This window comes from Aptenodytes patagonicus, chromosome 3 (assembly GCF_965638725.1).
Source record: "Aptenodytes patagonicus chromosome 3, bAptPat1.pri.cur, whole genome shotgun sequence".
NCBI classification, from domain to species: Eukaryota; Metazoa; Chordata; class Aves; order Sphenisciformes; family Spheniscidae; genus Aptenodytes; species Aptenodytes patagonicus.
The window spans coordinates 40,973,533-40,989,143 of record NC_134951.1 but is presented as its reverse complement, the minus strand read 5'-3'; the positions used below and the strand labels follow the sequence as shown (position 1 = coordinate 40,989,143).

General features: G+C 40.2%; 1 protein-coding gene across 1 annotated transcript in view; it reads right to left on the bottom strand.

Moving 5' to 3' along the window:
* DOP1A (DOP1 leucine zipper like protein A) overlaps nt 1-15,611 on the bottom strand; it is a 70,074-nt gene that overhangs the window by 2,370 nt on the left and 52,093 nt on the right. Inside the window, exons 23-38 of the mRNA XM_076333148.1 lie at nt 15,279-15,404; nt 14,801-14,935; nt 14,209-14,264; nt 13,643-13,747; nt 12,860-12,926; nt 12,374-12,518; nt 12,046-12,125; nt 11,455-11,564; nt 11,142-11,291; nt 9,793-9,854; nt 9,014-9,166; nt 6,487-6,623; nt 5,078-5,133; nt 4,091-4,255; nt 2,451-2,580; nt 439-498 (exon numbers count right to left, since the gene is read on the bottom strand). Coding sequence (XP_076189263.1) covers nt 439-498; nt 2,451-2,580; nt 4,091-4,255; nt 5,078-5,133; nt 6,487-6,623; nt 9,014-9,166; nt 9,793-9,854; nt 11,142-11,291; nt 11,455-11,564; nt 12,046-12,125; nt 12,374-12,518; nt 12,860-12,926; nt 13,643-13,747; nt 14,209-14,264; nt 14,801-14,935; nt 15,279-15,404 — 1,737 coding nt within the window. The remainder of the gene's footprint in view (nt 1-438; nt 499-2,450; nt 2,581-4,090; nt 4,256-5,077; nt 5,134-6,486; nt 6,624-9,013; nt 9,167-9,792; nt 9,855-11,141; nt 11,292-11,454; nt 11,565-12,045; nt 12,126-12,373; nt 12,519-12,859; nt 12,927-13,642; nt 13,748-14,208; nt 14,265-14,800; nt 14,936-15,278; nt 15,405-15,611) is intronic.

The window sequence follows — 15,611 nt, the reverse complement described above, 5'->3', positions numbered from 1 at the left end:
TCTCTCTGAGCGATGAAATACAATCCGTCCAAAGCCATTTCCTCACGGCAGTATCTGCTAAGCAACCACCACTAATTCCTCAGATACTTAAAACAACAGTTAATTTGACAGAGACCGATTAGGGATTGTGTGTTTGGCAAAAATTATTTTATTATTTAATTTTATAATGATTTGCGATCATAATTCTTCTTACAACTAACATTAACTTTTTGTAATGTATTTCATGTAGGAAACCACCTTAAAAATAAATTTTTAAGTTATCTATAAAAATAAGGGCCCTCACAATTCTTTCACTTCAAAAATCTCTCAACTTTGTCCTCTAACAAGACTGACCTCTCTCAGTTCTTACTGAAAGCTAAATACTGCCCAGGGCCTTGAGGTGATGGTATTATTATGGCGAGCTTGTTTCACAACTCAAGCATCAAAGGCCACCCTCACCTGATGCTTGGCCATCTCCATTCCCTCCAAAACCACCGTCTTAAAGTCCTCCTGTTTGTCCTGTGGAAGGAAAGAGGAGAACTTTGAGACTGCATTTCATATACCAAAATAATACTTTGCCGTGAAGGCCATACGGTTGCCTGGTTGCGTGCTGTGCTTCAGCTAGAAAAATCACCCGCCCCAAAGAGTCCATGGTCCAGAAACGGCAGACTCTGGAGCTAGCATGGCCAAGACACTATTAGACAATACCAGCACTGCCAGTTTGTTCCTCTGTTTATTGCCAGTAGTGCCAAAGGAGGTTTTCAAGCACATTTCCTTCAGACAACAGAGCCTGAACAACACCATACTACATGAATCCGAGCATTAACCAGAGTGCCCGGAAGGAAAATTAAGATCCACTGGAACATTTTGCTCAGAAACAGTTATTTTCTGGGAAAAACCCGCAGTTATATGCAACGGTATTCTCCTCTGCACAAAGAAGAAATGGCCTGGAAGTCAATATTTGTTACCTCGTGTTTAGCTCATCGTCATACCCCTAGCTGTGGTTCACAGTGTGCAACTGCTGCCGTGACTAGGGGGTTCCAGAAATTCCAGAAGTTTTTATATTCTTGAAGCATACTGTGGAAGTCCTGACTTCAGGCATCTATCTCAACATACAGTACTTACCAGCACGTGTATTTTATACATCATATGTAACTTACAGTTCATGCAGAGAGATTATTTGGAGTGTGACAACTTTCTAACAGGTATAGCACACTGCAATGAACATCAGGGTTAGAGGCTACGCCTGATTAGCAGTCAGTTAAAACTGATTATTCCTTTAGATGTGCGAGAAGAGAAATTTAGTCTCATCTTCATGGTTCAAAAACAATAAAGTGAAGAATGCAGCTGTGCTTCAGATACTTGTTTTATCCCCTACAGTTGTGAGCCTTGCTTGAATAGTTCAATGTATGTTATGTATGTCAGCAGTAGTTTCTTTACTCAGTGAAAACATTCATTAGAGATTGTAAATGCAGTAGCTACAACAAGCTGCCAGCGTTACAGCCCTGACAATGCCATCTATTTGGAGGGAAACCCAAGAATGAAACTTCAAAGTTTTCTCCCATATGGCTTTGAGCTTCCTCCCTGTTTCTCTGGCCCACCCACCAACCTTTCCCAGTGCAGTGCCTGCCCAGGGGGGGACTCTGTCCTCACAGCAGGAGCAGCGAAGCATCTGGCAGCAATGTTCTTACTTTGCGGCAGCAGAAGGGAACTCCCCGGGACAGGGCTTGGGCAGCTTCCATCAGCGGATCGGGCCTCCACCCCACCCAAACCAGGGTTTTGATATACCTCATGCACCAACATAATGACAACCCTAATTCTGCTCCCACTCTACAAACTGTGCAGCCAAGATTTCCCCAGAGCTGTTTCTACTGCTCTCTGCCTTCTTCCATTCATCGTAACTGCTTCAGGGAAGAAACCCAGCCCTCCCTGGCTCTGCACAGTCTCAAAACTCTTGGTTCTGTCATTTTTAGGAATGCAACAGTTTTCTAAATATTTAAATGTGATTATTAGTAACAAAAATGCTTTCCTACTTCAAAAGGTAGTTAGTTATACTAGTATCTACATATATGACTGGCTATCTGAAAGTGATTTTATGTTAAAATATACTAGACCCTGAAGCATATTTTACTTCTTACTCAAATAATACAAATAATACTTTTAATTGGAAACTCGAAAGTCACTGACCATAGTCTTTTTTTGACCATGGCAGGTTTGAGGTTTTTGTTGTTTGTTTGGTGTGGTTTGGTTTTTTGTTTTGTTTTGGGTTTTTTTGTTTTATATACCTACATGTGGTTTTTGCCTGATGCTGACTTGAGATTACTGTAGTGGGAAATCTCCCACACCAGATAAACTTTCCGTTTTTCATTGTTAAAAAAATAAAAAAAAAAAACCCTAAACCAAAACAGTGCCATAAGTTACTGTACATGACAGTTTTCAGTGAAAAGCAGAACTGGAAGAAAGCGACATACCTTTGCTTTTTTCCGCAGCAGTTTTGCTAGACGCACCACATACGGTTTGAATTCCCTCTGATGTGTCCCCTGTCTTCGTACTTCCAAGCCCGAATCATCTGATGCTTCTGGAATAAAAGCCCAACGATACCTGTCATGAGATAACACAAGCAGATGTTATTCTTACTGAACATGCAGACTTTTCTGCGAGATCTAAAAATATGAGTGGATGAGGAAATCTAGTTAAGTATCAAAGAAAGAGGTGGGGGGAACCAAAACCAACCCCCACAAAACACATCAGTCTTTGACAAGAAAGAACAGGAAAGGCACATTCTGAAAAGCAGGAGGTAACACGGCCGAGAACGTAGCATTGTCTTTTTCTTTTAGAGTTTCTTAAAGTATTTAAGGATGCCAAGAGCAAGATAAGGCAGAGAAGCTAAAACCAGTAGTATTCACATCTTCACTGCGTGCAAGAGAACTGAAAGCAATTCTGAATTATAAAATACATAAGTTACTTAAAACATTTTGCTGCACATTTGCAATGCTTACTGTAACACACAAAATGTTCTCAATATACCATATTGATAACAAACTCATTTATTTTACCTATTCATAGGCCAATGAGACCAAGCGGACCATTCCCTCCCCCCGACCTTGCTGCACTGCAAGGACTGGCTACTTGCATTATAAACTATAAAGAAAATCAAAGTTTCTGTCCTTAAAACTTCAATCCAAGCCTCCACGAGAGCACCATAAAAGACAGTGTGATTCAGCGTGACTATTGTCTTTCCAGAAATGCACAGTAATGACCTAAATAAAACTAGGTTGGCTAATAATGGGGATTGGGACAGCTTGGAGAGCTGAACAAGAATTATGAGCCAAATCCCCAGAAAATAAAATAAATGAAGGATCCTTCAAGATTAGCTTCAGATTTAGAAATACTACAGGGCACAAACTGACATGGTGTGTGCAAGTCCTTCCACCCTCCAGCCCACACGGGTGTCTTTTAAATCACAGGATAATTAGAGGTGACCAGGGCAGCAGCTCTCACACAGTCACTACTGCGCAGTGTAAAGGAAGAGACGAGATACTTTCTTTCGTCCTTGGTGGCCTCTCATTTCTAGGGTCTTCAGCAAATGCCAGTTGTTTTGCATTCATTTTTTTCCAACAGAACAGGATTGCAGGGGTCACTACTGACCGAGAAAAACCTATGGGGTGCCCTTCACATGCAGGTCTGTTGCAACATCTTCCAGACAGATCACGCAGGAGTAATTTAAGTGAGTCATGCTGAGATGACATACAGTCGTCTGATCTCATGCATTATTCACTAAGACATGTGGGTGTATTTTGAGTTCTTAGACATTACTGCAACTAAATACTTAAAAAATAAAATACTTGAATAAATCACTATTACTGATTAGCTCACAAGTGTGGAGAATCTCTTCCACAGGCTAAGTCAAACCAGCTTGAACTCATTTGGTGAGTAGGATCATTTGCTCTGGGGGCCACTCTGACCCTGGGAGGGAATGAACTGTGGGCTACCCTGGGTGAAGGCCAGAAAAGGAAAGGAAAAAGGAAAACAAAGATTTTTATACACTAGAATTTTACCAAGAGGCATGGACAAACATCCAAAAACTTAAAAGACAGTGTTTTCTACTCACATCTGAAACTGAGGCAGGTTTTCAGACGGTAAAGCTAGGGCCAAGTCCAGAAATTTGCAAGCGGACAAGTACAGGTTCAACCATCTCTGGCTGTTGTAGGATGTGGAGAAACCATTGCCGCCCGTGTACGTCGTCTCCAGACCAGCAACAGATGGGCCAGAAGTTCTAAAATAAGTTATAGCAGGCAGGTGAGTCATAACAGCCTTCTGCCACTATGGGAACATCATCTTTCTTACCTGCCTTTACAAACACACAACTCTTTATTTACCAACTTAATCCTCAATCCATAAATTAAACCAGAACATTGCAAGTCTGCGCTACAGGTGGAGTTTTGTATGGTTTTTAAAATTGCCAGTCATGTCAATATTACTTTATTTTAGGGAAAAAATTCTTCAAAAGAACAAAGAGAATCTAGGAAAAAAGTGAAGAACAAGACTTGGGCAAATAACTCCTCCTGTTCTTTTGAGAAATCTGCCTCTACCACCAGCATTGACTGAAATTGGATCATACTGTGCAGAAGGTAGATGGGGTAGAAATGGACAATGAAACAAGAAAAATTATCTACCTCATCTTTCTGTCTTTCTAACACTAGAAGAAACCACATTTTTATTTAGACAAAAAAAAAAGTGCATCAGTCTTATTCTAAATCAGTGTATGATACAGAAAAGCTATAAAGTCATGCTATGCATATCTTAATTGCAGAATCAGTGTCATTTTAGCCAGGAACACACTGTAAGAACTAAGATACTTGTATTGCATAATTTTCTCATAAACCACTAAGGTAAATCTGACAGGGGGATTTTTTTTTTGTTTTGTCCTGAACAGTATGTCCCCGGTACTGCAGTCAGACTGAACTACCCTTTACTTGTCCTTCTCATTTCAGCTTGAAAATTCTAAGACAAATTATTCTAGAGAATGACTCAACTGCCCATCAGCATGCCAGGAGACTGTTATCAAGTTAAACAAGTGGGAATTTCGTAAATTTACCTGGAAATGTCTTCATCAGCAGTGAGCTCCTGTTCCATCAGTAAAAACACTTGTACCTGAAGATCAAATGCTACATTTTAATACCATTTTTTATGGACTGTGACTCAGGAAAATGCTGTAGGGAGGCCTGAGTAATAAGCCTTAGAGGAACTGTTTGGAGCTTTATTTCCACTCCTGGGTGATGAAATAACCCCCTGAACTACAAGTGGACACTGGCACCCTAAAGCTCTTTCATCCCTTATATATAGCCTGAGTAGCACAAGGGCCATAAGAAACTGGCTCTATTATGGCCAGGAAAGCTCTCTGGGGCTAATCCCCTCCACTACTTAGAAAGAGAGCAAGACCTAAAGGAAATGAGAATAAAGAATCATGTAATGGACCAGTCAAGCTTAGGTGTGAATTCTCAGAAGTAACACAGTCCTGTCAACTGAAAGTAGTTCCAGGACTGTGGTAACTTGTGTAAAGGCCAGGAATCAAAGGGCCACACTGAGCAGAATGGGTTTCCTAATATTTATACTATTGACAGGCTCACGATTAAATGCATCTATTGGTAAAACAATGCACTTGATCTTTAAAATACTTTATATACCTTTTCTCCTTCTATTGCCTAGATCTGTAGTTAACTAAGGGCTAGGTTAGGCACTACAGATACCCCCCCCAAAAAAAAAAGAAAAAAAAAAAGAAAATCACAGCAGTGATTCTGATTTGCTATCTGTGTTAGCCAGCCCCTTGGGAACTCCTTGGCTAACAGGCTAAACGGACCACAGGATGCAGCAACCACTCTCCTCCATTCCCATTGCCAAAGCTGAAACCCAAAAGAGTGCGTCAAACAGCCAACACTGGAGACTCCACAGGTAGCAGCTCTGAAAACAGATGTTTATCCTGTCTTGCTATGCAGAGTAAAACAAGAGAAAGAAGAAAGCTGAGTCGAGCCTTGTATAAATCTAGTTACAAAATTTCAGCCACAATGTGATCTGAATGATCATCAACTGCCAATCTGAACCCTTCTTTATGTGGCTTCTCATCCTCATTGCTGGAGGAAGAGGGCTGAATGACCAGGAAAGTAGAAACAGGGAATGCTGAGCAGAGCAGGAGGCGGAGCAGTGGAGAGGGTACATGTATGTAGGCAGAAACTGAAGTAGGAGTCAGTAGGGAACAATGACGGCAAATGTAAATTTAATTCAGGAGACATCTGAACAGCTTAAATAGCATAAGCCATCAGATATTCTATTTGGTTGCAAAAAATAGACGGCAGGACTATGAAAATAAGTCAGCTTTCAATTTGTGTCCATTGTACATTTACATGCACGATATCTAGAAGAGATTTTCTTAAAAACATTGAGGAGGAATGAGGTTGTCTCTCAAATTTGCACTAGTCTTCCAAATCATGAACGCTAACTGCAACTCACCAGTTCAGTGATCATGGTCGGCCAAAGCGAGGTAAGGTGCTGTGGAGACATTCTTAAAAGCAATACTCTGAAAAACAGGAACACTTGGGAATGAAGGGTTGGCACCTGTGGCAAACGGAGACTTTCTACCAGCCTTTCTGAAACAAAAAGCCAAGAAGGTTTCCTCAGTTCAGAATAATTCCAACTAGCATTTTCTCCTTCCCTCATTTACTCTCAATTTTTACTTTTTTTAAGTATCTGCCACATTACTGTTTCAGTACTTTGCTACGCTTTTATTCTGTCAACATAAAAAATAACCGCTTTCACCAAGCAACGAACAAAAGCCAGAAACCTCAAAACAGTGCAGTTGCATATTTTGATTAAAGTTCTCCACATAAATGCAATAGTGCATCTGGGAGTTTTGCTCATTTTATGCAGAGTCTCACCCATTACAAAAAGAGGAGTTAGCAGATTCCAAACAATACAACAGCCTGAACAGCTAGGATATATTATTATTATGTATTGGGTTTGCGTGGCAAGGTTTTGGTAGCGGGGGGCGCTACAGGGGCGGCTTCTGTGAGAAGATGCTAGAAGCTTCCCAGATGTCCCAGAGCGAGTTCCAGCCAGCTCCAAGACGGTCCTGCTGCTGGCCAAGGCCGAGCCCATCAGCAACAGTGGTAGCACCTCTGTGATAACATATTTAAGAAGGGGGGAAAAAAAACCAACCCAAAACTGCACAATTGCAGCCGAAGAGAGGAGTGAGAATGTGAGAGAAACAACCCTGCGGACACCAAGGTCAGTGAAGGAGGAGGGGAAGGAGGTGTTCCAGGCGCCGGAGCAGAGATTCCCCTGCAGCCCTGGTGAAGACCATGGTGAGGCAGGCTGTCCCCCTGCAGCCCATGGAGGTTAATGGTGGAGCAGATATCCACCTGCAGCCCGTGGAGGACCCCATGCCGGAGCAGGTGGATGCCTGAAGGAGGCTGTGACCCCATGGGAAGCCCGCGCTGGAGCAGGCTCCTGGCAGGACCTGTGGGCCCGTGGAGAGAGAGGAGCCCACGCTGGAGCAGGTTTGCTGGCAGGACTTGTGACCCTGTGGGGGACCCACACTGGAGCAGTCTGTTCCTGAAGGACTGCACCCCGTGGAAGGAACCCATGCTGGAGCAGTTTGTGAAGAATTGCAGCCCGTGGGAAGGACTCATGTTGGAGAATTTCGTGGAGAACTGTCTCCTGTGGGAGGGACCCCATGCTGGAGCAGGGGAGGAGTGTGAGGAGTCCTCCCCCTGAGGAGGAAGGAGCAGCAGAGACAATGTGTGATGAACGGAGCGCAACCCCCATTCCGCATCGCCCTGTGCCACTGGGAGGAAGGAGGTAGAGAAAATCGGGAGTAAAGTTAAGCCCGGGAAGAAGGGAGGGGTGGGGGGAAGGTGTTTTAAGCTTTAGTTTTTATCTTCTCATTATCCTACTCTGATTTGATTGGTAATAAATTAACACCACCACCCCCCCCCCCCAAGTTGAGTCTGTTTTGCCCATGACAGTAATTGCTGAGTGATCTCTCCCTCTCCTTATCTCAACCCACAGGCCTTTCGTTGTATTTTTTTCTCCCCTGTCCAGCTGAGGAGGGGGAGTGATAGAGTGGCTTGGTGGGCACCTGGCATCCAGACAGGGTCAACCCACCACATATTATTAAAAGGCTGCATCATCATAGCGCATGGGATATATTACACAGGGATGATACGCTCTTATTTAACCATAACCACCTCTAAGCATTCAACATATATGGAGGCAGATACATAAAGAAATTTTTCAGTCAAACCAAGACATGCACTTTGCAGTTCAGACCAGTAAAACCACCTGATATCTTGAACATGGTAAACCCAGCTACTGACTTGACTGGGAAAAAAAAAAAAACAACAAAAAACCAAACTTCAAAGAATAAATCCTGGAACAAATGAAACAAGAAAGATGATGCAATTGACTTTCCATATGGAGGAAGAGACCAAAGCGTCCACCTTGGTAGCACTAAAAGACAATATATCTAGAAGCTGCTGCTGTAACTATTTATATCATCTTCAAATAAAACCAAACAGCTCCCATTCTGAATCACTTAATGTAAAAGGTCACTGGAAGATATATTCTTCAGTGATAAATAGGTCAGGTATACAGAACAGCAGAAAAAACAGCTAGAAGAATTCAAAACCTCTTAAAGGTCAGCCTTTCTGTTTATCTCTAGTTGATAGGTGTTTATACCTCGGATGTTCATGTCAAAACGCATGTTGCGGGTACCCAAGGACATTGATCAAGGTATAAAATGACAGATCATTGGAATAATCTGGATAAAAGTCAACTGGTAATCACAAAGCCTGTGTAGTCTGTGATCATGAAAATGTTCTAACCAAAATCTGCAGAAACTTTGCATCCAGCCATGGAAACGGTACCACACACACCGATATTCCAGGGGACAAATTTACCTGCTGTTACCCTGTCATACAAATGTTCCTCAGTTATCATCAGACTCCAGAAGTCCACTAAATGTATCATTTTTACTGACCTTGTATGTCTGGAAGGTATTTCTGGTATTGGTCTATCTCGCTACTAAAAATTGCAAAAGCCAGTCTCTTCAGGAGCATAGCACGCTGTTCCAGCTCTACATCTCGATTAGCAAACAGATTGAGTGAACTGCTCTGAGCCACAGCCACTCGTGCTGAAAGAGAAAATGCATAGTGCAGAGAGACACTTCAAAATTTCCCTTCTGTTCCACTTTAAGGCAGAAATAACTCTTAACTTTCATTGCATTAATGTAGTTCGAAAGCAGATGTTAAGATCCATGTTCTGCAATTTGTATTTTTAACCACAGTGATTTAAAATACATGTTGAAAGAAAACTTGTAAGTATATACAATAGTGCCTGGGTTTGGGGGTTTTTGGGAGGGAGTTTAGCCATTTTTTTAAAACACAGTTTGCAGGTATAGATGCTCACAAGTTTGGAATGTGCAGAATCAATTTTTCCTTAAGCAGAGTTAGCATCAGATCTTAACAACCAATCAACCCACCAAAAACCAACAAAAACCACCCCCACCCGCTCTGCTTAATCAACTTCACCATACAGGCAAAATTCACTGTGTGCCAGGATGGTGTCAAATTCTCTCACTTCAAGTTACCTTATTTATGGATCTCCAGAAACAAGTACTTGAAGAAAACATGAAAAACATTGAATAAATCAAACAGATTGGAATAAATGTTGCACAAACGTTTTCTTCAAGATATTTGTTTTCCATTTTTTTAGTGTTTCCCTTGGAGAAAAGTCACTACCACATCAATAAATACTTACTCATCAAATCTCTGAATGTGGTTTTGTCATGTGTCATCAAATTATCCATAATAGCTCTCCAACTAAAAGAGGAAGATTGTACACAAATCAGAAAAGCAAGAAAAAAAATCAGGAATTTACAGGAATATTTACAGAGCTTTTTCTGCTCTTTTAATTCAGGCTAAGGCTTCCAATCCAAGCTCCCTGCTACATAGGTACCATTTACTTGGTATGATTTGATCTGAAACTGTAACTATATTTCTCGAACCCCCTTCTCAAAGAAAATAAGGGACGCCATCCAGCAGGACCTTGACAGGCTAGAGAGGTGGGCCTGTGTGAATCTCAAAGTTCAACAGGACCAAGTGCAAGGTCCTGCACCTGGATCGGAGCAATCCCAAACACGGATTCAGGCTGGGTGGTGAGTGGATTGAGAGCAGCCCTGCAGAGAAGGACTTGGGGGTATTGGTGGATGAAAAACCGAATACGAGCTGGCAATGTGCTCTTGCAGCCCAGAAAGCCAACCTGGGCTGCATCAAAAGCAGCGTGGCCAGCAGAGAGGGAGGTGATTCTCCTTCTCTACTCTGCTCTGGTGAGACTCCACCTGGAGTACTGTGTCCAGCTCTGGAGTCCTCAGCACAGGAAAGACATGGACCTGTTGGAGCGAGTCCAGAGGAGGGCCACAAAGATGATCAGGGGGATGGAGCTCCTCCCCTGTGAGGACAGGCTGAGAGTTGGGGTTGTTTAGCCTGGAGAAGAGAAGGCTTCGGGGAGACCTTATAGCGGCCTTCCAGTACTTAAAAGGGGGCCTACTGGAAAGATGTGGAGGGACTTTTTACAAGGGTATGTAGTGATAGGACAAGGGGTAATGGTTTTCAACTGAAAGAGGGTAGATTTAGACTAGATATTAGAAATAAATTCTTTACTGTGAGGGTGGTGAGACACTGGAACAGGTTGCCCAGAGAAGTGGATGCCCCATCCCTGGAAGTGTTCAAGGCCGGGTTGGACAGGGCTTTGAGCAACCTGGTCTAGTGGAAGGTGTCCCTGCCCATGGCAGGGGGGTTGGAACTAGATGATCTTTAAGGTCCTTTCCAACCCAAACCATTCTATGATTCTATAAAACGTTAATCACTTTTTTTTTTCTCTATGAGGAAAATCTTGAAATTGAAAAAAAAAAAATAGACTTGTGCATAGAAATATACCTTAGGTAAGCGAGTTTCATATTTCACATGGTAATCTAAAATAGAGAATATTCCTCTATTTCTCTCAACAGAAATCTGTTGGGAAATTTTGATCCACATTATACATACTCTTCTGTAATGGTATACATAAAATTTGTAACAGCCATCGATATAAGCAGGAAAGAGTCTTACTGGTTAACACACGAAGCATCCATCTGGAAGAAACTGGAATCCATAAAGAGGTCAAATGCTTCCTTTTTCCATGCTCTCCTTGTATACTGATACCCACTAAGACTGCTTAATAACTGGACACAGGCTCGATAGCTGGATGCATTGTGAGCACTAAACAAAAAAAAGAAAGTCAACATGAAACAATTTTGAATTGTTGCTTTATAGAAAGTTTGATAGACATCTAATCCTTACCATGCCTGTTTTAACTTAAGTGTCACCCACCAAATTTCAACTGGCTGTAGAGATCTACATCAATTCAATAAATTGTAGATACCTGTGATTACGGAGGTAGGGAACAACATAGTGCATAATATTTACAAGCAAAGGAATAACCCTCTCTTTTTCATCACTGTAGAAAACCATATCCAAGAGATGAGCCAAAACCTATAAAAGTAGAGGAAGATACATTATCATGCACTCTCAAATTGCTTTTTATCTACTATTCAGCATATCCAGAGTATAAAGATCTCATCATTTTCAAAACAAACTAAGGTAAAAACACAGAAGCATAAGCTCCTAGGCAAAGCATTCTACAGGATAAGCTACAAACAAACAAAAAAAATAATCAAAGATTGACTGCGTTATCAGCAGTAAGTAACACCACTAATAATACACAAAGTTTGCCACCAAAAAAGTTTCCTATACTACACATCTGCAAGGCCGTGCTTTTCGCCTCATCCATCTCACTGAATCTTTGTAACTGGGTTAGTAACAAATTTTACATATTGTTACATGACAGGACCCAGAATCCATTCACATCAGTGGTTCCCATCAAACCTTTTTCCCCAAGCTTCTAGTCCAAAGCTTTTCACAATATAAAAGTTTATTATAAGACAGTATTTATTACATCTGAGGAGACATTTACCTCAGAAAGTAAGGTCAATGCATGGACACTATAAACAGATGGAGTTATGTTTGAAGTTTCCATTGCTGGAGACAACATATCTAAATGAAGATAATAATAAAAAAATGTCCAAAGTTAGTTTTCTTACGCCATTATTTACCTTACAAGCATATTTTAATAGCATATATTTTGAAGATGTACAGACTTTGCCAGATACACTGTGTAAGACACTAATGCCTGAACAATACTGCAGCATTTTCAATGTATTCAAATATAGTAAAGCTGTCCTCTGTTCATGTTGGCCTGATAATTAATGTTTTGTTTAAAATAAAGATGAAAATGAAACTACCTTCAACATCTGATTCTAAGTTGTTTCCATCAACCATAATCTTGGGGGAAGGCTTAACCTCTAAGTTTCGTCTTAGCCAAGTAGTCTGTTCCAAGGAGGAACCAGCAATTGCCCCAATGGCATCCACTATCTTGTGCGTTACATCCTGGTAGAAAAAAACCCAAGTGTTTTAAGAACTTTGTGCAGAAGGGCTGTATTTGTTGTCCTGACGTGTTTTTGTAGAAAAATCTATATAACTAATTAAGTATAGAAGTGCTTTCAAATCACTTCTGTTCTATATTATCAGTGATTAATAACTCCACAGAAAATGAGATCTTTTTCAACAGATTATAAATAGTACTAAGTAGAAGATACTAAAGAGTCATATCAGACTACAGAACTGATATATCAGTTATATATCTATATCACCTATAGATAATTCTAGTACCTTCAAGCATTTATTGTTCAGTATTTTCAAAAGAGAGATGCATACAAAAAATTTCTTACCTGGAGATCTCTTTGATCTTTCTTATTCTCCAGGCTTGGGTTTTTCATAATGAACTCATTAAGAACACTGAAAAAAAGATAGTAGTAGATATGGATTTTCTTCTCACAGTAATAAGTTCTCTTATTCGGCAATTTTAAGAGCTAGGACAAATCTGAAGAAATTTACGTGCACAATACTTACTTACTAAACCTTCAGTCATTGCTACTTATCAATATTCTAGAAAACATCCTTTCAGGTTTCTTAAGTTAATTTTGATCATACCATAATAGTTTATCAAGAACATGTTTTACTAAACTATACACAAAAGTATCTTTAGAGACAGTTTACTAGGAAAGACAAATTCCAGAAATTCAAGAAAATGGTCCTTGAAGCTTTATACAGAAAATCATATTCAACATTTTATTTCTAACACTCCACAAACAGCTTTCATGCTGGAAGTGAATCCTTTCTAGTGGGCTGCAAAACTACACATACCTAAGAAATAGTCATTGTAGTTATTTTCTAAGAAAAATCAGAAACTTAAACCTACTGTTTAAAGAGCCTGAATCGCTCAAAAAAGCAGTAAGGTAAGATCATGGCTTATATCATATTATAATGTAAAATTTAATGTATGTAACCATTCCTCAGAGAAGGAACTAATTTGATAAAACCCACAGAACTCATCCAATAGCTCTACCACTCAAAAATAAGTGATAGAGATTTGAAAATACTAACAGTTCAGTATGATTTCACACACTTACATTTGGGCTTATTTGAAAACTGCAAATATCAAGAGCACTTACCCAAGTATGAGGAATTGTCCCGGAGCTGGAAGACCAACCTGGATGGAATCTTTTAACAGAAGCAGCAGTGCGGCCCAGCTATCTACTAAGCTGGTCACTGGAATCCTAAGAGAGAGAGCAGCGATGGCAATGAAAACAGCATCATCTCCCTCAGGCATTCCCCATTTTCTTTCTACCTCACAATTCTCTTGTCAGATATTGTGAATCAACATTCATACAGATTCTTTGGTTTTTCATTTAACGTTAGGTGTACTCAAAAGACATGATTTTCAGTCCAAGGTTGGAGTAGTACCAATGAGTTACAGCACAATTAAGATCAGCTTTCCTTGGGCAGGGGGCAGATTTTCTGCAGGATTTTTAGGTGGGGGAAGAAAGGTGATGCAGAACTAGGGAACTTGCAAAATAAATCCCTTTCTTTATGACACCTACAGTTCAAAACCATTCTTTCTTCATGATCTATATTACATAGGCTATTTCTCATCCTAGGGATTATAAAAAGATACAAAATATTCAAATTGTCCATCTGCTTCTTGATGACAAAAATAAAATTTAATTTCTTGTCTTACCTTTGAGTATAAGCATAGAAAAACTGCAACATGCAGACTTCCAGTGAAAGATGTTTCTAGAAAAAGATACAAAACCTCTGTCATCAGGAAGAAGAAAGTGACTTTTTTTTTTCCTCACTTGCCAGGGCAAAACTGACAATGCTATAATGTTACTGCAGTGTCTGAAGATATAGCTTAATTCATTAACAGGACATTACGAATGTCCATTTAGGCATCTCTCCATAAATTTATTCTTTTCTTTTTTTAATTCCTTCTTTTCCCCACTTCCCTTTCCCACCTGAAAAAAAATCAACCTGATGCTAGGGCACGCACCCGTTTCCCTCATGTAAGCAGCCTATCCCCACAAAACACAGTCTTGTACAGAAGCAGTAAACAGGATTCTGGAGTTGTTCAGTAAATGGTAATGACTTGAGAAGGTATGACTTCCCTCCAAAAGTTCATCCATCTATTAGATATTGTGAAAATTTTCACACTGTACTGAGCAGCAGCATAATTACCTGCTCAGCTTTGTGAACAAAGTATCCATATCAGTGTTCTAAGCTTCAGTAAGAGGACATTAAATGAATCAATAGCATCTCTACAGTTTTCATACCTTGTCTTTTGCTATGGCTGGAGGCTGCTTCAAAACTTCTTTCACTGTTTGTATAACAGTCTCCGTTCTCATAACACTGATAGAGCGAACTAGCTCGACCAGCAGAAGTTGTTCTTCACCTGCTGTAGGAATAACCTAAAAGAATCAAATGTATGTCACAGATTATCATCACAGACAATGCCTATGCCAAAATTAAGGCAGCTGGCCTCATGGGATTGAAATGTTTGTGACTAATAGTTCATCTAGAGACTTGGAATCACTTAATCTTTTCCTGAAGACTTCAGGAAGATGATCCCATTCTAAAATAAACTGGTAGCTCCCTGACAGTACAGTTGCTAATTAGAAATATAATATAAATATTCTCCATATTTCGTAATATCTATTTTTTCACTGGAATGTCTGAATTTTCTCCTTACTGCTTCTAAATCACTTAAAGCTATTACCACTATTTGAAGTGACCACTGTAGTATAAACATACCTTTGTCCTAGAAGTATTTTTATTTTGCCTCCTTTCATTCCATACAAACGCAATAGCAGCCATGAAGTGAACACCATGATTCATTGAAATTGGACCCAACAGTTCGAGAATCTGCTGCCTCAAATTCTGAAACGTGGAAGCAGAACACATACACCTTTAGATAAGCACCTCAGCATTATGTTCAAAACAGCTAGCTATAAAGCCATACTTAGATGGTAACTATCACTAACTTTTATCAAAACGGAAGGATGCACTCAGAGGGTTCATAAAGCTCTATTCTACATCTGGTACTCTTCAATCATTTTATTCATGACTAAGACAAGGGAAGATAAA